The following is an 18,971-nucleotide window of genomic DNA, read 5'->3' on the forward strand; positions in this document are numbered from 1 at the left end:
ATTTTTTAAAGAATAACCCTCACGGTTGAAAGCAAATGTACTCTTTGTCTTGGCGCAGCTATTAGTGTTCTAATAAGCATGAGGTTATATTAAGGTGGTGGCAGCTGGAGGATAATATTGATTCCACTGGGAAACTTAGGTTTTCATAAACTTTTGGGAAAATAGTTTTCCTTGTACTGCTGAAGTTTCTTTTTGGTATAGTATCTTTCTAAAAGAAAAGCGTAAAGGAGAAATTGAAGCCTGTACCTTTCCTCAACTGACCAGCACTGTATTCATGAATACTGTGTATCTTCCAATGGACAGTGTGGAAGCTGTTCATTTTTCAATCTGAAGTAAAAATACTTTCAAAAACCTTTTTAAAAACCTACATGTTTTGATTTTTTTAGACTATATTATTATATTGTCTATAAAATTAAAGATCAGTTTTTCAAAAAATAATGAGAATTCCTGCACCTTCTTCTCAATTTTGCTATGAACCTAAAACTGTTCTAAAAAAATAACTCAGTTTTGAAACGCTGGAAAAGAGGGAGCCTACAAAGGACATCCTTTACTTCAAATACTAAACTTTCTGTTTCTTCCACCCTCGACTGGCCTTGATGTTTAAATCTTCCGGCTTGCCATCTCTCCATGTCTGAGAAGTCAATACCAAACCCCCTAATTCTACGCTCTAGCCTGAATCCTTGGCCCCAGACCAAGTCTGGCCACAGATCCCCTAGACTGGGCCAGAACCCCTGGAGGAGGGTGAAATGCCTAAGTCCTAAACAAATATGAGAGAATGAGTGTGAAGATGCCAGCTTCAAAGACAAGAATCAGGTGGCCTTGCTGGCCAGCAGCAATCTCAAAAGGGAAAAAGTACTTGAAGATCTGTAAGCAGCTCTGCAGTGCTGGGGGATGAGGCTGGGGGACAGTCAGACAAAATCAGGGGATGCAGTGTGGGACAAGCTGAAGAGATCGTCAGCCCCACTCATGAAGATACAGTGAGACAATATGGTGGAAACCACATTCACAGCAAAAGGAAGAGGGGAAGCTGCATCCTATGAAGGGGCTGGGGCATGGTGGAAGGTTGTCTAGGCATATCTACAAGAGTCACTGCAGATCAAAGCAGCAACTGCAGGAGGCACAGCGTGAAAGTTTAGAAAATTTCTGGAACAGCAGAAAGAGACCAGGGACTTGGCTCCTTCCTGAAAAGAAAGAAGGTTCTACAAATGAGGAGCAAGGACACTGAAATAAAGCCTTTCCTTCGTCAATAAACCAAAGGCAGAGAAATCATGACAGATCTCTGGTGATTGTGCTCTTAACCTCCTGAGGATGAAAGACGATATATTTGGTCTACATGTTTTCCTGGCTACCCAAAGAGATGACACTGCCTAGGTCTTACCCAATAGCTGACTCACCGCCAATTAGTCTCTATCACAGCCTGCTGTGCCTCACGCATCACATAGTCACATACCGAACAGCTCTGAAAAGAAAACAATCTGGTGTGAGCTGTCAAAGTCCTCTCGGTACCTGACCTCACCCTCTGGGGTAGGTTTCATTTCAAAACTGAAAGGGACTGAAGGGCTGGGGAAATCCAAAGATCAACAGAGCCCAAGAACAGGTGGTTCCCAGGAGAAAAGGGTCCCATGCTGGAATTCAAAACAGAAACCAGACCACTGATAAGGCAGTTAATGATGTCTGTCTCCAAGCCTTCAGATGCCATTTATACATTTCCCAATATTTACAACAGAGAATGATCATGATAATCCTACTGCTGACAACTAAAAATATAATTCTCCAAATACTCAAAAAACTTCTTGGCTTTATTAAATTTTAGAGCTTTGGGGTATCTCCAATAGCTGGGGTATTGGGGGGATTTCTTAATTCTGCAGTCATTCACATGGGCCACATTGTAATAGTAACGAATTCTATCACCCCCTGTTCTGTCTTCATCTTCTCATGAACCCTTGGAAAAACTCTTGTCCCACTAAAAAATCACCAATCAGTTCATGATGGCTCTCTCACTACAGCAATAGTCAATACAATGAAAGTGTACCTCATTACAAGAGTCAGTTTATTTTCTTGGGATTCATTTTAACTACCTGAGTGACCCTTAGGTAAATCACTTAACCTTTCTGGGCTCAGTTTCTTCATCTACAAAGTAAGGGGGTTGGAAACAGACATAAGGAAAGCAATAAAACTTCCCTTAACTGAGAAAAAACTTAGGTTTTTAAGTCTAAAAGGTTCATCAAGTGGCAAGCAGAGTTTCTTTTAAATATCATATCTAAATCTATCATGATAAAACACTAAGCATGAAGAAAAAACTTAACAAACTTTCAAAGACAAGTAGCTATTACTTACAAAGGGAAAAGAATCCTATTGACACTGGACTTTTAATCTTAGTCACTAGAAATTAGACAATAGAAAGCTATATACTTTGTAGTGTGTGTGCTCAGTTACTCAGTCTTATCCAACCCTTTGCGACCCATTGTACTGTAGCCCACCATGCTCCTTTGCACATGGAATTTTCCAGGCAAGAATACTGTAGTGGCTTGCCACTTCCTACTCCAGGGCATATTCCTGACCCAAAAGTCGAATCCACGTCTCTTGCATCTCCTGCATTGGCAGGCAGATTCCTTACCACTGCACCATCTGGGAAGCCACACTTCGTAGAGACTAGGACTACTATTCAAGAATCTTAAACCTAGCTGACATCATTCACACATGAAGATACAAGATACACACACACAAAGTAAATAAATAAATGGACCCTGAAAGTAGCATCTAAGCCCCTTTTCTTAAAAAAAAAAAAAATCACTCAAAGTGTCCTAGTCAAATTAATATTTAAGGAACTTCTTCCCTGGTGGTCCAGAGGTTAAGACTCCGTGCTTCCACTGCAGGGGGCAGATTTGATCCCTGATACAGGAATGCTGCGGAGCGCAGCCATCCCCCCTCCAATTAATACTTAAAATTGAATCAAAGCTGAGAAAGACAAAGAATACGTGAGACATGTTTCTCCTCCCCCCAAGAAAAACCATTTAATGAAATTTACTAGGTGACTTCAGACAGTGTTTCCAAGTACAAAGAGAAACTGTCCTATTCACAACCCTCCCTGACAGTCGGGTTTGTGAGTTGCTCATCACCTAGTGGCCTGATGAAGTAAATGCAGTTTCATCAAGTGCCCGGATAAACTTCCCGACATTTTGTGATCTCTGGCAGTATATACGGGGGCTACAGCCTGATGGCCTAGAGATTCTGAGCAGAGAACTGCAAATCTGCCAGACTCGCAGCGAATTGAACAGATTCAGTTCACTATCCATTCGTTCTCTAAGAATGTGGGAACGGCCCACATCTTGTGCTAACTAATCACAAGAAGTGCAAGGCTGCACTTGCAAACAGTGAGAGAGACAGATTGCTTTTGTGCTGACCAATCTGAACTGCAAGCTTAGATGCTATGAGAAAACTGCAAATATTCCTTATAAATAGGAAAAGTGTCTTCAAACATTCTCACAATTGGATATGAAAGATACAGGCTATAACTGATGAGAACAGATCACAATTAGATTTCAATTCAAAACAAGAAATAATTTTCTATCAAAAAGAGCTACTCAACAATATAATGGAAGAAACCATAAACAAAATGAAAAGATAATCTACAGAATGAGAGAAAATATTTGCAAATAACACACTTGACAAGGGCTTTATTGGCAAAATATACAAACAGCTCACACAACTCAATAACAAAAAATCAAACAACCCAATCAAAAAATGGGCAGACCTAAACAGACATTTGTCCAAAGAAAATATACAGATGGCCAATAGGCACATGAAAAGATGTTCAACACTGCTAATTATTAGAGAAATACTCTTTGCGACCCCATGGACTATACAGTCCATGGAATTCTCCAGGCCAGAATACTGGAGTGAGTAGCCTTTCCCTTCTCCAGGGGATCTTCCCAACCCAGGGATCAAACCCAGGTCTCCCACATTGCAGGCGGATTCTTTACCAGCTGAGCCACAAGGGAAGCCCAAATATTAGAGAAATACAAATCAGAACTACAATGAAGGGACTTCCCTGGTGGTCCAGTGGTTAAGAATCTGCCTTGCTATGCAGGAGACACCAGTTCAATCCCTGGTTGGAGAACTAAAATCCCACATGCCCCAGAGAAACTAAGTCTGTGTGCTGCAACTAGAAAGCCTGTGAGCCACAACTACTGAGCCCACACACCACAACCAGAAGAGTCCATACACTGCACCAAACGATCCCACATGACACAACAAAGATCACGTGTGCCGCAACTACGACCCAGGGCGGCCAAATAAATAAATGCTTTTACTTAAAAACTACGATGAAGAATTACCTCACAGAATGTGCCATCACTAAAAAGGTCTACAAATAACAAATGCTGGAGAGGGTATGGAGAAAAGGGAAACTTCCTACACTGTGAATGGGAATGTAAATTGGTGCAGCCACAATGGAAACAACTGGAGGTTCCTTAAAAAACTACAGAGTTGCCATATTATTCAGCAATCCTACTAGTGGACATATATTCAGAGAAAACTCTAATTCAAAAGTATACAGGCAACTGAGTTCCAGCTGAAGGGAATAAGGTTAAGTAAGAAGGTCTCTATACCATGGCTCATACAAAGCAGACAGCCTGCAAATTCACTTGTGGTAAAGCACTAAGGAACCAAATGGCTACAAAAGCCTCTCACAAAGAGTATGCCCTCTATTGCAAGGGTGAAGAAATCTCATAATTACAGGCCTGGTATTGCAGCACTCCATGAAATTAGAATTATCAGAAGTCCACTGAATTCCTGATTCACCAACTTTCCTTCCAGTGTGGGAAGTTGCTCGGGACTTCAAAACAGATTTGCACTTCTAGAGTGCAGCTATTGGTCCTTCGAAAGAGGCAAGTGAAATCTATCTGTGGTCAGCTGTTTTGAAGACACCAACCTGTGTGTTATCCATGCCAAACATGCAACAATTATGCCAAGTGACATCCAGCTAGCACGCCACATACATGGAAAACATGCTTAAGAATCCACTCTGATGGGAAATATTTCATTCTTTAAAAATATTTTTTTCTCTTCTTCCTATTATTGGAAGTTCTGAACATTAGATTTTTTTTTTCCCCATAGGGTCAAAACATACCTAAATATATGTTTGCATATGGAAAAACAGAATACAGAAATCAGGTATTGGCAGTTTTTCCATTTTCATTTGTGTGTGAATTTTTAATACAAATGCAGGGACATAAAGGCATTAATGCAAGTCAAAATGTTTCAGTGAACAAGTTTCAGCAGTTCAACTTTATAACAATTATAAATAAACCTGTTAAATTTCTTTGGACAATGAAAAAAATAAAAGATACAGGCACCTCAATGTTCACAGCAGTACTCTGTACAATAGCCAAGACATGGAAACAACCTAAATGGCCATCAATAAATGCATATATGTAAGCAATATATATACACAATGAAATATTAGTCATTAAAAATAACAAAATAATGCCATTTGCAGCAACATGGATGGACCTGGAGACTATCGTACTAAGTGAAGTCAGAAAGAAAAAGACAAATACCACATGATATCACTTACATGTGGAATCTAAAATAGATACCAATGAATTTATTCACAAAACAAGAACAGACTCACAGACATAGAAAACAAACTTATAGTTACCGAAAGAGAAAACGGGTACAGGAAGGATAAATAAAGAGTTTGGGACTAGCAGACACAAACAACTATATATAAAACAGATAAACAAAGTGGTCCTACTGTATAGCGTAGGACATACTCAATATCCTGTAATAACTAATGGAAAATTAAAAATATATATATATACACACACACACACATATATAATTAGATTCCTTGAGAAGTGATGAGCTTCCCAGCAACGGAACTATTCAAAAATAGTTTAAATGATCATATCTGTCATGGGACTATAGAAAGCAATCCTGTAACTGAATGGGAGACTGGAGACAAGGAGACTGACTATATTACCTCAAAGACCCTTTCCCATGCCAAGAGTCTATCATTCTAAATAAAGCAAATAAATAAAACAAAAACCACTGATAAACAACTAAAGAATTTTTCCTTTGCATTTTTTTTCAAGCTCCAACCGACCAAGAAGCCAGTTTAATTTCGTGGATGTGGTACCACTTTTCACTTAAGTAAAAGTGGACAAATTATTTAACTCTATTTACTTCACTCTTATTGTCTATAAATTTAGAACCCAAATAATAGTACCCATCTCATAAGATTACTAAGAAGATTAAATAATACCATACTTTATAAAGCACTTAAAACAATGCCTAACGTAGAAACTGTATGAAACTAGCAGCTAGCTGTGGGGAGTGGGGGTAGGGGGTGGAAAGTGAAACCTAAATGTGCTGCTTGTTTTAGTTATCTGCTCCCCACTCTCAACGGAAGAATTCCTGCTTGTCGCTGGCCAGAGGCTAGGTTCCCTTGGCAACCAGCCTCAAAAAAGGAGCTCCGATCTACCTTCCTCAGAAAGGCAGCTCATTCTTTGCCCTGAAATCTAGCATCTCCATTTGCACAAAGCAAACTCCCTCAAATCTCACAAATACCAATGTGCCAAATCAAGGAGCTGAGCAAGCATGACCCTCCTCACTTCATATGACCAACCATAGAACATCAGAGCTAGAAGGACTATCTCAGAGACCATCCAGAGAGACTCCTTTGTTTAATAAATGCGGACAACAGGCTGAGAAAAGTAAAGTTCTAGATGTGGCAAGCTGACGACAGAGTCAAGACAAGATCCCAGGTCTCTTTATTCTTTATTCCCATTTTTCAGTAGGACTGGCCCTACTAAGTCCCGCACTACTGATCCATACTACGTACTTTAAACAGGTAAAAGAGGAACAGAAGCAGTAGAGTGTAGAGGCTGGGAGCAGGGGCTCCCGAGCCAGAATGCTTCCTCAGATCCCAGCTCTGCCACTTACTGTGTGACCTTAAGCAAGTTTCCTAATCTCTCTGTTTCTATAAAATAGGGATAAGGGTTACAGCAAAGATTAGATAAGGCTATTTTAACAGTAAGAATCCACCTGCCAATGAAGGGGACACAGGTTCAATTGCTGGTACAGAAAGATCACACATGCCATGTACAACTAAGCCCAGGAGCCACAACTACTGAGCCTGTGTGCCACAACTACTAAAGCCCGCACCCCTAGAGCCTGTGCTCTGAAACAAGAGAAGCCACCACAGTGAGAAGCCCTCACACCCTGACCAAGAGGAGGCCCCACTTGCTCCAGCTACAGAAGGCCCACACAGAGCAGCAGAGATGTAGTACAGCCAAAAATAAGTAAACGTTATTTTTATTTTTATTTTTTTTGTAAATGTTATTTTTAAAAGTTGTCTGTTTTTAAAAACGAAAACAATATATTGAAGCCTTTGTTTTTAAAAATAAAATCTTCACTACTCTCATTAGAAAAGAAACATATGCTTATTAAGTTTTTCAAAATAAAGCACAGATATACAGTATTTACTTTTTAAAACAATTGTTCCCTAGGTCCTTCCCCTTTCCACTTTCCTGTCCTCAAAACTAGTATATTATTTAGTCACTTAATCCTCACAAGAAGATTAGTGTCATTTATCATTATCTCCATTTGACAGGCAGAGAAACTGAGGTTCAGAGAGGTTCACAACCACATAGCTAGTGTCTGGCCAGGGCCTCTGGAGAAGAATTTTCAGACATGCAGGAAGGTAAAGATAGTAAACTCCTTCTCTAATCCTGAGAGGAAGTGGTTACGATAAAAGGTTCCTAGAAGGTACCTAAAAAGAACCAAGACTGATTAATAGGATTTTTAAGAAACTCTTGCTGTAACAAGGCAAGATCAAAGAGACGTTGTAACCCCAAAAGCCAGTCATGCAGTGAGGTATAATCAATCCTACCCTCCCCAAAACAGTGCTAATTATTGATCAGCCTAACAAGGCAGGCTCTGAAGATAACCATATCACTGCACACCCATTCTTACCACCCCAATTCTAAAATGATTTATCATTTTATCCCACTAGAAAGCACAGTTCAAAATAAGTATTTTTTAGAGTGAGCAATTTGAGGCAGGAACAATGTCTTGTTCATACAGATCTTTCCCCTCATTATCTGGTACACAACCTTCTACTAATATTTATTCAATACATTTCTGTTTAAAAATGAATAAATTTATTCATTCAACTGCTATGTGGTAGCTACTGTTCTAGAAGGTGGGAATACAGCAAAGAACAAAAAAAGTGGGTGATATTTACATTCTGTTCATGGGTGGCAAATATTAAACTATAGAAGAGAGTTCCTGAAACAGTGCCTGGCACACAGTAGGTAGCATTCAAAATATCGAAATAATGAACGCATGAACAGTATATCAAACAGAAATAAGTTTCTAAGGAGGAAAACAAAGCAGGAAAGGAAACAAGAAAGGCAGAGAGTAGAGATGGTTTTTACTATAGGTAAGATGGCCAAGGAAAGCTTCATAGATTAGGTGACAGTTGAGCAGGAACCTGAAGGAGGCAAGGGAGGAAGCCATATGACATCTGGAAGAAGTGTTCCAGAAAAAGAAACTACCATGGTCCCACGCCTTGGCTTGCTGGAGCAACTGCAAAGAGACCAGTATGGCCAGAGCACAAGGGGAGAGTGGTAGAAGACGAAGTCAGAGCAGCTGGGAGAGGTGATACTGAAGATCCCACGCGACCATGTAGAGCACTTTAAGGACTTTAGTGTTTATTCTGGGTGGGACTCAGTGGACAGTATTCAGCAGAGGAGTGGCATGATTTGATATACACTTAACAAAATTACTCTGGTCACTGTTAAGATTAGACTGGGGGACCGAGAGCAAGAGGAGGAAGACTATATTCCAATAGTAACAGGGAAGGGGGTGAGAAGTGTTCAAACTCTGGATATATTTTAAGGTAAAGCTCATAGGACCTGTTGGTGGATTGGATGATGAAAGAAAGAGAAAAAACAGAGTCAAGAGGGACGTCCCTCGTGGTCCAGTAGTTAAGACACCATGCTTCCACTGCAGGCGTGTGGGTTCAATCCCTGGTTGGAGAACTAAGATCCTGCATGCCATGTGACACAGCTCCCCCAGAAAGGGGGGGGGGGGGGGGGGAGAGAATAGAGTCAAGGAAGAGTCCTCTATAAAACTGAAACTGAGGTGAGGAGAAACTGACATAGGTACAGGTTTGAGAGGAGAAGTTCCAGGGTTAATGTTTTGAATACGCTAAGTTCAAGAAGGACTTCCCTGGTGGCTCAGAGGGTAAAGTGTCTGGCTACAATGTGGTAGACCCGGGTTCAGTCCCTGGGTTGGGAAGATCCCTTGGAGAAGGAAATGGCAACCCACTCCAGTGTTCTTGCCTGGAGAATCCCATGGATGGAGGAGCCTGGTGGGCTACAGTCCACGGGGTGGCAAAGAGTCGGACACTACTGAGCGACTTCACTTCAAGTTCAAGAAGCTATTATCCTGTAGGCAGCTGACATTAGACTCTTCGAGTTCACAGAAAGATATTCAAGCTAGTAATATATACTTTATAATTCTCAAGGTATAAATGGTATTTAAGTTCCTAAAAGAGAGAACCTAGGAAATGAGAGTACACAGAGGAGGGATCCAAGGAGTGATGTGAGTACTCCATCATTGGAGGCTGATGAGATGAGAAGAAATCAGCCCAAAAGTGTGTGAATGTGTGTGGGGGGGGTGGGGGTGGGGGTGGGAGGGCGATGTTGCATAGGAATTTGAGAAGAAGGGGCTAGAGAGGTAGAAAGAGAACCAAGGGAGTGGCATCCTAAAAGCAAAATGAAACTAGTGAGGAAGGAGGGTCAAATACTGCTGAGAGATTAAGAGAACTGAGAAATGACCACGGACATACGTACTATATTCTAAGCATTCTTCTCTAAACCACACATAACACGTTTTGTTTTTTTTTCTTTTAATCTATGTTAAATCCCAGTATTGTGCAATGAATTCACATAAGGTTTCTATTTAATGCAGCTTTATCCACATCTCAAAAAACTCTTACATGCTCTTAGTATGGACACCACACACTTTACACAGTGAATAATGGTGAATAAATGTTTTATCTGGTTGAAGTAACTGTCTCTCTGAAACAATGTCCTTAACCAAGTCTTGCCTGTGCTCAGTAGATGTTATCAGACAAATGAGCTACTCAAACAAATTTCTTTTGTTCTGCCATAAGTAGCAATTATTCCTGAACTCATTTCTCTACTTTCTACCCCAAACATCCTAAGCAGCTCAACAAAGACCCTAAATGTCCACACACTCCCCTTTAAAAACAAAAGAAAACAGAAATCCAAAAGTTGGATGAGAAAGGGATATGCTGTCCACTGCAGCTGCTTTCTTTTACTGTACAAAGGGTTAATCATTATTTGCTAATTCAAAAGCTCTGCTTTACCTACATTTTGTCCTTAATATCTCTGGATAGGAAATGTGACTTCTAGTGTCTTCATCTTAAAAGAGAATTATTACTACAAAATAAAAATTTTTAACTGTGCTCTATGAACATAGACAAGTCTCAATATCTACATTCCTGAAACAGCAGAACAATAATTACCACAAACTGAATCATGCAAATATCTTTCATGTCTCTGTGAAATGGTTACACTTCTGAATGGACTGAACTCTATGCCTTTGGGCTCTTGCTCCGTCTGCCTGGAATACCATTCCCTGCCCTTCACTATGCAATTTACCAACTTGGGACTCAGAGTGAATGACAACTTCTCCAAGCTGCCTTCCCAAATTCCCTCTCCAAGGCTTGAATCAAGGGCCTCCTCTGAACACCATAGCTTGGTAAGCACCAAAGCTTACTCATATCCCAATACTTTAAGACATTACACTATGAATCTGTTTACTCATCTGTCTACCTCTTCAAACCATAAACATCCTGAGGGCAGGGACAATATCTCATTCATTTTTATAGCCTCAGTGTTTGGGACATCTCAAGCAATCAGTAAGTATCTGCCTAATGAAAGAACATGAAATTTTACCTCAAATACGTTACATGATTTTGTAGCACGTTTCCTTAGTAACCCAGGTGAACTGAGGCTAATGTTAAAATTACTGGCACCTATACGGTGCAGCAGCCCTACTCCTGGGCATATAACTGGACAAAAGTGTGATCTGAAGAGACACATACATCCCTAACTTCTCAGCAGTGCTATTCACAATAGCCAAAACATGGAATCAACCTACATGTCCACTGACAGCTGAACGGATAAAGAACAGGTGGTACACATATACAATGGAGTATTACTCAGCCATAAAGCAGAATGAAATAATGCCATTTGCAACATGGATGGACTTAAGAGATTATCATACAAGTGAAGTAAGTCAGAAGGAGAAACACAAACACAATATGACATCACTTATATGTGGAATTTAAAATATGACAAAATAAACCTATCTACAAAACAGAAACAGACTCACAGGCACAGTAGACAGACTTGTGGTTGTCAAGAGGGAGGCAGGGTAGGTGAGAGATGAATTAAAGAGTTTGGGGTTCACAGATGCAAACTATTATATACAGAATGGATAAACAAGGTCCTACTATATAGCCCAGGGAACTATATTCAATATCCAGTGATAAGCCATAATAGAATAGAAAAGAATAAAAAAAGAATACACACACATATATATATATAACAGTTTCTTACTGACACAGCATTGTAAATCAACTGTATTTCAATAAAATAATATAAAATATAAAATTACCAGCATCTAATCACATTCCCAACTGATAGCAGCAACAAAGTAACTTCCCCTGACACTGGAAATAGAGAATACTGATGAAGAGTTATACTAGCTGCTCTTCCTTGATTTGTCCCACGCCACAGGAGAAGTTAACAGACCTCTGGATCGCTCTTCTCACCTCCTTTCCACTGATTCTGTATCCTTCTCTTTTCTCTGCCCTATTCTTTTCTCTCTTTCTTTCTCCTACCTTTTTTTCCTTCCTCATATCCTACACTTCGTATTTGCATTTGTTCTCATTTCCCCTTTAACTTTTCTCTGCACTCTGTTCTCCAGGCTGCATTTCGGTTAGAGTGACCCTGGGGAATCCTTGGGCAATGTTTTGTCCAATTGGAAGAACTTAGGCCAATTCTGGTCACTTCTGTAAATCTGCACACTGACAAGATTTCTCCTATTTCTGAGAAATCAAGCACTGATTCCCTAACACCAATGTAGGATTACCAGCATATGAGGTCAAATTGTTACTACCCACAGTGGGTAAGACAAGTTTCTAAACTGGACTGTATAGTATCCTGAAAAGTAACGGGAAAGGCCTTCTTAATTTACAGTAATTTTAAATAAAAGAGAAACAGAAAGCTAAATATGAAGGAGAAAGAGAAAAAGAAGCCATGTTTTGGGGGAAAATGCTGTGTGTTGACAGGGCAAATATTAAAAGCTACAGAATAGCTGCTGGGCCAGGAAGGTTGGGGAGAGGGGGAAAAAAAGTGGTCCCTGCCCCAAGAGAACTGAAGTCTTATTCCCACCACTTCCCAAATCCACAAATGTAAACATTAGAGAACCAGAGAGAGGAGAGCCTCTTGAACCAAAAGTGTCAGGAACCTAACATAAACAAATTGGATGTTCTGGGACAGAAAAATAATGACTGGATAGAAAACATTTTGAATTTAAGACAAAGTTATCCCATGTGTTAAAGTCAGTGACACAGTATGAGAAGCCAAGAAAAGGAATAATCCACAATTAGGAGTCAAGATCCCCAGGTGAGGTCCTAACAAGCTGTGTAACCTTGGGCAAGTCGCTTGACTACTGTGATCCAAAGATGGGTCTTTCACTGGCAAAAGTGACTGTGATGATTAAATAACACTTTGAAAAGTTTTATATAACGTATCTATGTGAGGTCAAAGGAAGTAAAAATTCTATGTTTCAATTTCCAAAGCGAAAGCCTGACTCACCTTCCCAACCTTGTTAAACCCTTTAACCAATCTGGAAGAGTCATGTGAGGCTCCAGGGGTGGGGTGGTGACTATTTAGTCAGTTACTCTGTATCTCAGTGGCTTCATCTGTAAAATGGGAGGTGTGGAATTCATTCACATATCCACAAGATAGTGCAGGTCTGAGGAAGAAAGTGGAGAATTTACTGTACATGAGTAAAACATTTACACAACCCTCCCTCCCAGGAATAAATAACCCAGATCATCTGGACAGAAGGGGCCTTAGAGAGCATTTACTCTCCTGTTTTACAGATGGGAAAACTGAGGCTCAGATAAATGAACTTGATTGTAGAAGTCTAAAAGCTAGCCAGTGGCAGAGCTGGAGCTAGGGGCCAGAGCGACCAATTCCCAGTGCCCTTTTTGTGGTCAGGTAAAACACCTGAGGCCCTTACAACACATTACCAACAGCAAGACACGCTACAATTTCATCAACAGCGAAATGTGGCCTACCCAAGGGAAGGGCTATAAGACTCTGAAGAGGTCGGTGCTGAGAGCTGGGAAAGGGAAGGCTTTGTTGGGAAGGTGACTAAAGTCCCAGACATATTCAGACATAAAGAGATTAAATAAATACATCTGGAAGAAAATGTTTATGACTTTCCTGGTGGCTCAGACGGTAATGCGTCTGCCTACAATGCAGGAGACCTGGGTTCAATCCGAGTCGCAAAGATCTCCTGGAGAAGAAAATGGCAACCAACTCCAGTATTCTTGCCTGGAAAATCCCATGGACGGAGGAACCTGGTAGGCTACAGTCCATGCGGTCACAAAGAGTCGGACATGACTGAGCAATTTCACTATGCAGTCTTGGGAAGAAAGACCCAGTGGATAAAATTTTCTTTAGAGAAAAGAAACAGGTGGCAGAGGACCAGAATGCTTTGAATCACGTTAGTTTTTTTTTTTTAGGATAATTCTTGATTATAATTACTTTGTAAATTGTAATTTACTCCTTTTGTTGTCTCCTAAGTTTTAACAAGGTTTTCACCTCTTTAGTTTGACGTGCATCTCCTTCTTTAAAAAGTAGAGAACAGAAATTACCAGAGTACACTGCATGTAGTATAAGTAGTTTTTGCAATATTTTCATTTCTTCATATAAGTGTGTATATGTTTCAGTTATTATGTAAAACATATTTTTCATAGTGGTTTGCTTTTAAAAATGTAAGAACCACTGAAATAACAAAATAAAAGTTCAAATAGTGCCCGGCACACAGTAAGCACTTAGTGCTATGACTGTCATTGTTACTGTTATGTGCCTATCTATTAAAGTTGTCTGTGGGACTCTCTAGGGTAATGTGAAGGCCCTTTGGAGAGTCTAATACACAAGATCAGTGTAAGTGAAAAGAAGTAAAAAGCCCTTCTCTCCACCAATACAACACAGCCCTATTTAGGCACATATTTGTTGCTTGGTCCACAAGTTGTTACAATGAACTGAAAAGTCCACAGACCGCAATTTATCTAACATTGTCACGCTCAGTCAGTATCTGTGAAGAAATGGAGGCCTGGCGCCAGAGTTAAGTTTATTTATTTTCACCTGGGTGGAGGTTGGGGTGGGGAAGGGGGAAGTCATGCCCATGTGTAGCTGAAGGAAGCAAATGAGTCATACAGAGAAACTGCTCCCACAGAGCCAGGTAAGTTCAAATGTGCCACAGAGCAGGCGGGACTGACAGATACTTGAGCCTTCATGCAGGGCTGAATCACTTCCTTCTCTCTAGCCTCATCCAGACACATTAAAAAAAAAAAAAAAAAAAGGCATCTGAGCCCCTTACAGGCATAGCTCACACCAGGAAAAACTGGGAATTCCCAAACAGATACATACAGGGGATGACTATGCATCAAGAAATTACCTGAGGGATTCCTTTAAATGACAAGATCACCTAAACGTCCAAGTAGTATTTAAACTCTAAAACCCTGACTTAGAGAAAAATTTGAAAATGTGCTCACCAATAAGTTTATCAGATGGTCTGGAATCCATCCTGGATACTGTGTGACCTTCAATTAGTCACTTCATCTCTCTGGCCCTAAATGAATTCATCTGTTAAAAAAAAGAGAAAACACGTACTTCAGAGACTCATCGTAAAAATTAAAAACAGTATGCAGGAAAACTGTTAGCCAAGGATCTAGCACTGGTAAATACGCAAGGAATGTCCTTCCCTTCTAGTCTACAAGTTAACAGTTGAGGTAAACTGAGGTTCACTGGCCAAGCCGGCCTATGAAAAAGGTCATAGGTAACCTAGACGCTTCATGGAAATTGCTTTTAAAAAAGGAATTTTATAATACCATTTATTTCTCTCTCCAGCACAACAGCCTATCTTATAAGTCTAGGGAAGCAGTAATTTCTCATCTCATTCCTTAGTGATTGCTAAATGTTTTGGTACTGCGCCCCCATTTATCCATTCATTATTAAACATAACGAGCTAGGGACTGGATATGATGCCTACTTTCTACAATTAATCGCGGTCCTGTTGCAAATTAATGAGACATGTATTAAAATTCGCCCGCTGATGGAACTTCCCTGGTGGTCCAGTGGCTAAGACTCTGCTCATAATGTAGGGGGCCCCAGGTTCCAGCCCTGGTCAGGGAAATAAAGAGTTCCACATGCTGCAACTAAAAGAGCCTGTATGCTGCAATGAAGACTGAAGATCCCACATGGCGCAATTACGACCTGGCGCGGCCAAATAAGTATTAAAAAACAAAAAAATTCCCCGCTGAGGTTGGGACCAGGCTACGCGGTTTCAACCCACTCTGGTCACAGCACTCGTTGCGCGGAGAAGGCCCCATACCGTGGGTGGGGTGGGAGAGGGGCGCATTCTAAAGTATTCAGGGCGACCCCAATTTCTCGTTGGCGACGAATCCAGGACACGTGTCGCCATTTTGTGTTCAGCAAATATGGCGGCCACCCCCGCGGGGAAGGGGGCGGGGGACTGAGGGACCGCCACGTTAGCCGCTTTCCCTAAGGGATCCTAAAGCACACCGCGCACTCGGCCTGTTCTGTCAGGCTCAACCGAAGGAGAAGGGAACCGGCAGAAATCACAACTGGCGCACCAACGGCCCCAGCGACCTTTTATTAGCGGGAGGGCCGCTCGGCTCCACACCCTCAGGAAAGGTCCTCCAAGATGGCGGGCCCAGTTAGGGGCCGCCCCCGGACAGCGCGGGCGCGATGGCTGCGCTGAGCAGGGAAGGTGCCGAAAAGCAGCCGCGAGAGCGTAACCCTCGAGGGGGAAACCGCAGGAACCCCCCCCAAGAGCCCGGATAAATGCACGCCATTGTCTTAAACGTGTGACGAGGCGGCAGCGACTAAAACGACACCAGCGTAGGAGGTGGGGTTTCTGCGGGCTTAAGGAAGAGTTGCAAAATGCAGACAAAGCATTATGTAAATGGACGCCATTCTCTTTATGGCCCCGTTTCTAGCACTTCCCAGAAACCATCAGCACAGCCGCGACTCTGATGGCGGCGGCGCGGGATGATTTTGGTCTTTCTCCCCACCGGCTGCCGCCACAGGGCCGGGGCGGGGGTGGGGACTGGTGCGGGGCGCCCGGACGCTGAGGACGAAGGGGCCCCACGTGCCCGTCCAAGCGGGCGCCCGCCCCAAAGGCTTCGTCTCGCCTCCCCTCCCCCCCGGAAGACCGCGGCTGCCCCTCCCGTCCTCCCCACACCCTTGCGCATGCGCTCTGGTCTCCTCACGCGCACGTTTTAAACCCGCGGCGTCCTAGCAGCCGCCTGCAGTTACGGCCAGGGCTGCCCGTGTCGCTCCTCACTCAAACCGCTTTTGTACGGCGGGAAATAATGTGTCGCTCCCAAGCACAACACTGCCATTTCCAAACGTCTGCCGGCGCCTTCTGGGGTTAATAAAATACGTGTTCGTCTTAAAATTTTGCCGGAATCACAGCTTCTGCCCACCGGTGCTTTATTTTCAATGCTAGCCTATTTAGAGAGTTTTTGAAAAACTACTCTATTGGGGTTGGCGCAATCTTGTGACCTAAAAAGGATGGGTCCTCATTTTTTTTCAAGGGGTCCTGCGCAGCAAGCACTTCCGGGGTCAGAGGGTACGCGGGGTTGAAAGCGGGCTTCCCGCCCCGCCCAGACCGCCGAGGCTGCCGCCGGAGTCGCCACCGCCGCGCCCTCGCCCACCCGCCCGCCCGCCGCTCCCGGCCCCGCTCGCCCCCTCCGCCGCCGCCGCCCGCCCCTGCGACGACGCCGCGGCCTCCCGCCCGCGCCCGCTCGCTCCCGCGGCCCTCGCTCGCCTCGCGCCGGCAGTTTTGGGCCTACACCTCCCCTCCCCCCGCCAGCCACCAAAGACTTGACCACGTAACGAGCCCAACTCCCCCGAACGCCGCCCGCCGCTCGCCATGGATGCCGGTGTGACTGAAAGTGGACTAAATGTGACTCTCACCATTCGGCTGCTTATGCACGGAAAGGAAGTAGGAAGCATCATTGGGAAGAAAGGGGAGTCGGTTAAGAGGATCCGCGAGGAGAGTGGCGCGCGGATCAACATCTCGGAGGGGAATTGCCCGGAGAGAATCATCACTCTGACCGGCCCCACCAATGCCATCTTTAAGGCCTTCGCTATGATCATCGACAAGCTGGAAGAAGATATCAACAGCTCCATGACCAACAGCACGGCGGCCAGCAGGCCCCCGGTCACCCTGAGGCTGGTGGTGCCGGCCACCCAGTGCGGCTCCCTGATTGGGAAAGGCGGGTGTAAGATCAAAGAGATCCGCGAGAGTACCGGGGCCCAGGTCCAGGTGGCGGGGGATATGCTGCCCAACTCCACCGAGCGGGCCATCACCATTGCTGGCGTGCCGCAGTCTGTCACCGAGTGTGTCAAGCAGATCTGCCTGGTCATGCTGGAGACGCTCTCCCAGTCTCCGCAAGGGAGAGTCATGACCATTCCGTACCAGCCCATGCCGGCCAGCTCCCCAGTCATCTGCGCGGGCGGCCAAGATCGGTGCAGCGACGCTGCGGGCTACCCCCACGCCACTCATGACCTGGAGGGACCACCTCTAGATGCCTACTCGATTCAAGGACAACACACCATTTCTCCGCTCGATCTGGCCAAGCTGAACCAGGTGGCAAGACAACAGTCTCACTTTGCCATGATGCACGGCGGGACCGGATTCGCCGGAATTGACTCCAGCTCTCCAGAGGTGAAAGGCTATTGGGCAAGTTTGGATGCATCTACTCAAACCACCCATGAACTCACCATTCCAAATAACTTAATTGGCTGCATAATCGGGCGCCAAGGCGCCAACATTAATGAGATCCGCCAGATGTCCGGGGCCCAGATCAAAATTGCCAACCCAGTGGAAGGCTCTTCTGGTAGGCAGGTTACTATCACTGGTTCTGCTGCCAGTATTAGTCTGGCCCAATATCTAATCAATGCCAGGCTTTCTTCTGAGAAGGGCATGGGGTGCAGCTAGAACAGTGTAGGTTCTCTCATAACCCTTTCTGCTGTTTTCCCATGATCCAACTGTGTAATTTCTGGTCAGTGATTCCAGGTTTTAAATAATTTGTAAGTGTTCAGTTTCTCCACAACTTTATCATCCGCTAAGAATTTAAAAATCACATTCTCTGTTCAGCTGTTAATGCTGGGATCCATATTTAGTTTTATAAGCTTTTCCCTGTTTTTAGTTTTGTTTTGGGTTTTTGGCTCATGAATTTTATTTCTGTTTGTCGATAAGAAATGTAAGAGTGGAATGTTAATAAATTTCAGTTTAGTTCTGTAATGTCAAGAATTTAAGAATTAAAAAATGGATTGGTTAAAAAATGCTTCATATTTGAAAAAGCTGGGAACTGCTATCTTAAACTCTTTGTTGGTGCCTTTTTTTTCCTCCCCTTTTAGCGTTAGGCCTTGGTAGGAAGAAAGGTGGGCCCGTTCCTGGTATTTTCTCCAGCCCTTTTCATCTTGTTGGTAAGATTCCATTCCCTCTCATCCCAACAAAGGAACCCGGCAGGCTGGGCCTGCTTTGGGGTGTTTGCAGAGATGGAAGGCTCTCTTGGAGAGTGACATCCCTCC

At 43.2% G+C, this 18,971-nt stretch overlaps 1 protein-coding gene and 1 long non-coding RNA gene across 2 annotated transcripts in view; one reads left to right on the forward strand and one right to left on the reverse strand.

The window, feature by feature from the left end:
* LOC128055972 (uncharacterized) overlaps positions 1 to 15,788 on the reverse strand; it is a 60,178-nt gene extending 44,390 nt beyond the window's left edge. Inside the window, exons 1-3 of the long non-coding RNA XR_008200131.1 lie at positions 15,739 to 15,788; positions 14,900 to 14,990; positions 12,927 to 13,086 (exon numbers count right to left, since the gene is read on the reverse strand). This is a non-coding gene — a long non-coding RNA (uncharacterized LOC128055972). The remainder of the gene's footprint in view (positions 1 to 12,926; positions 13,087 to 14,899; positions 14,991 to 15,738) is intronic.
* A 1,348-nt stretch (positions 15,789 to 17,136) lies between these two features.
* On the forward strand, positions 17,137 to 18,681 carry PCBP1 (poly(rC) binding protein 1). The gene has a single exon (XM_052647550.1). The coding sequence runs from the start codon at positions 17,305 to 17,307 to the stop codon at positions 18,373 to 18,375; it is 1,071 nt and encodes a 356-aa protein (XP_052503510.1). The 5' UTR covers positions 17,137 to 17,304; the 3' UTR covers positions 18,376 to 18,681.
* The last annotated feature ends 290 nt before the right edge of the window (positions 18,682 to 18,971 follow it).

This window comes from Budorcas taxicolor, chromosome 11, assembly GCF_023091745.1.
Source record: "Budorcas taxicolor isolate Tak-1 chromosome 11, Takin1.1, whole genome shotgun sequence".
Lineage (NCBI taxonomy): Eukaryota > Metazoa > Chordata > Mammalia > Artiodactyla > Bovidae > Budorcas > Budorcas taxicolor.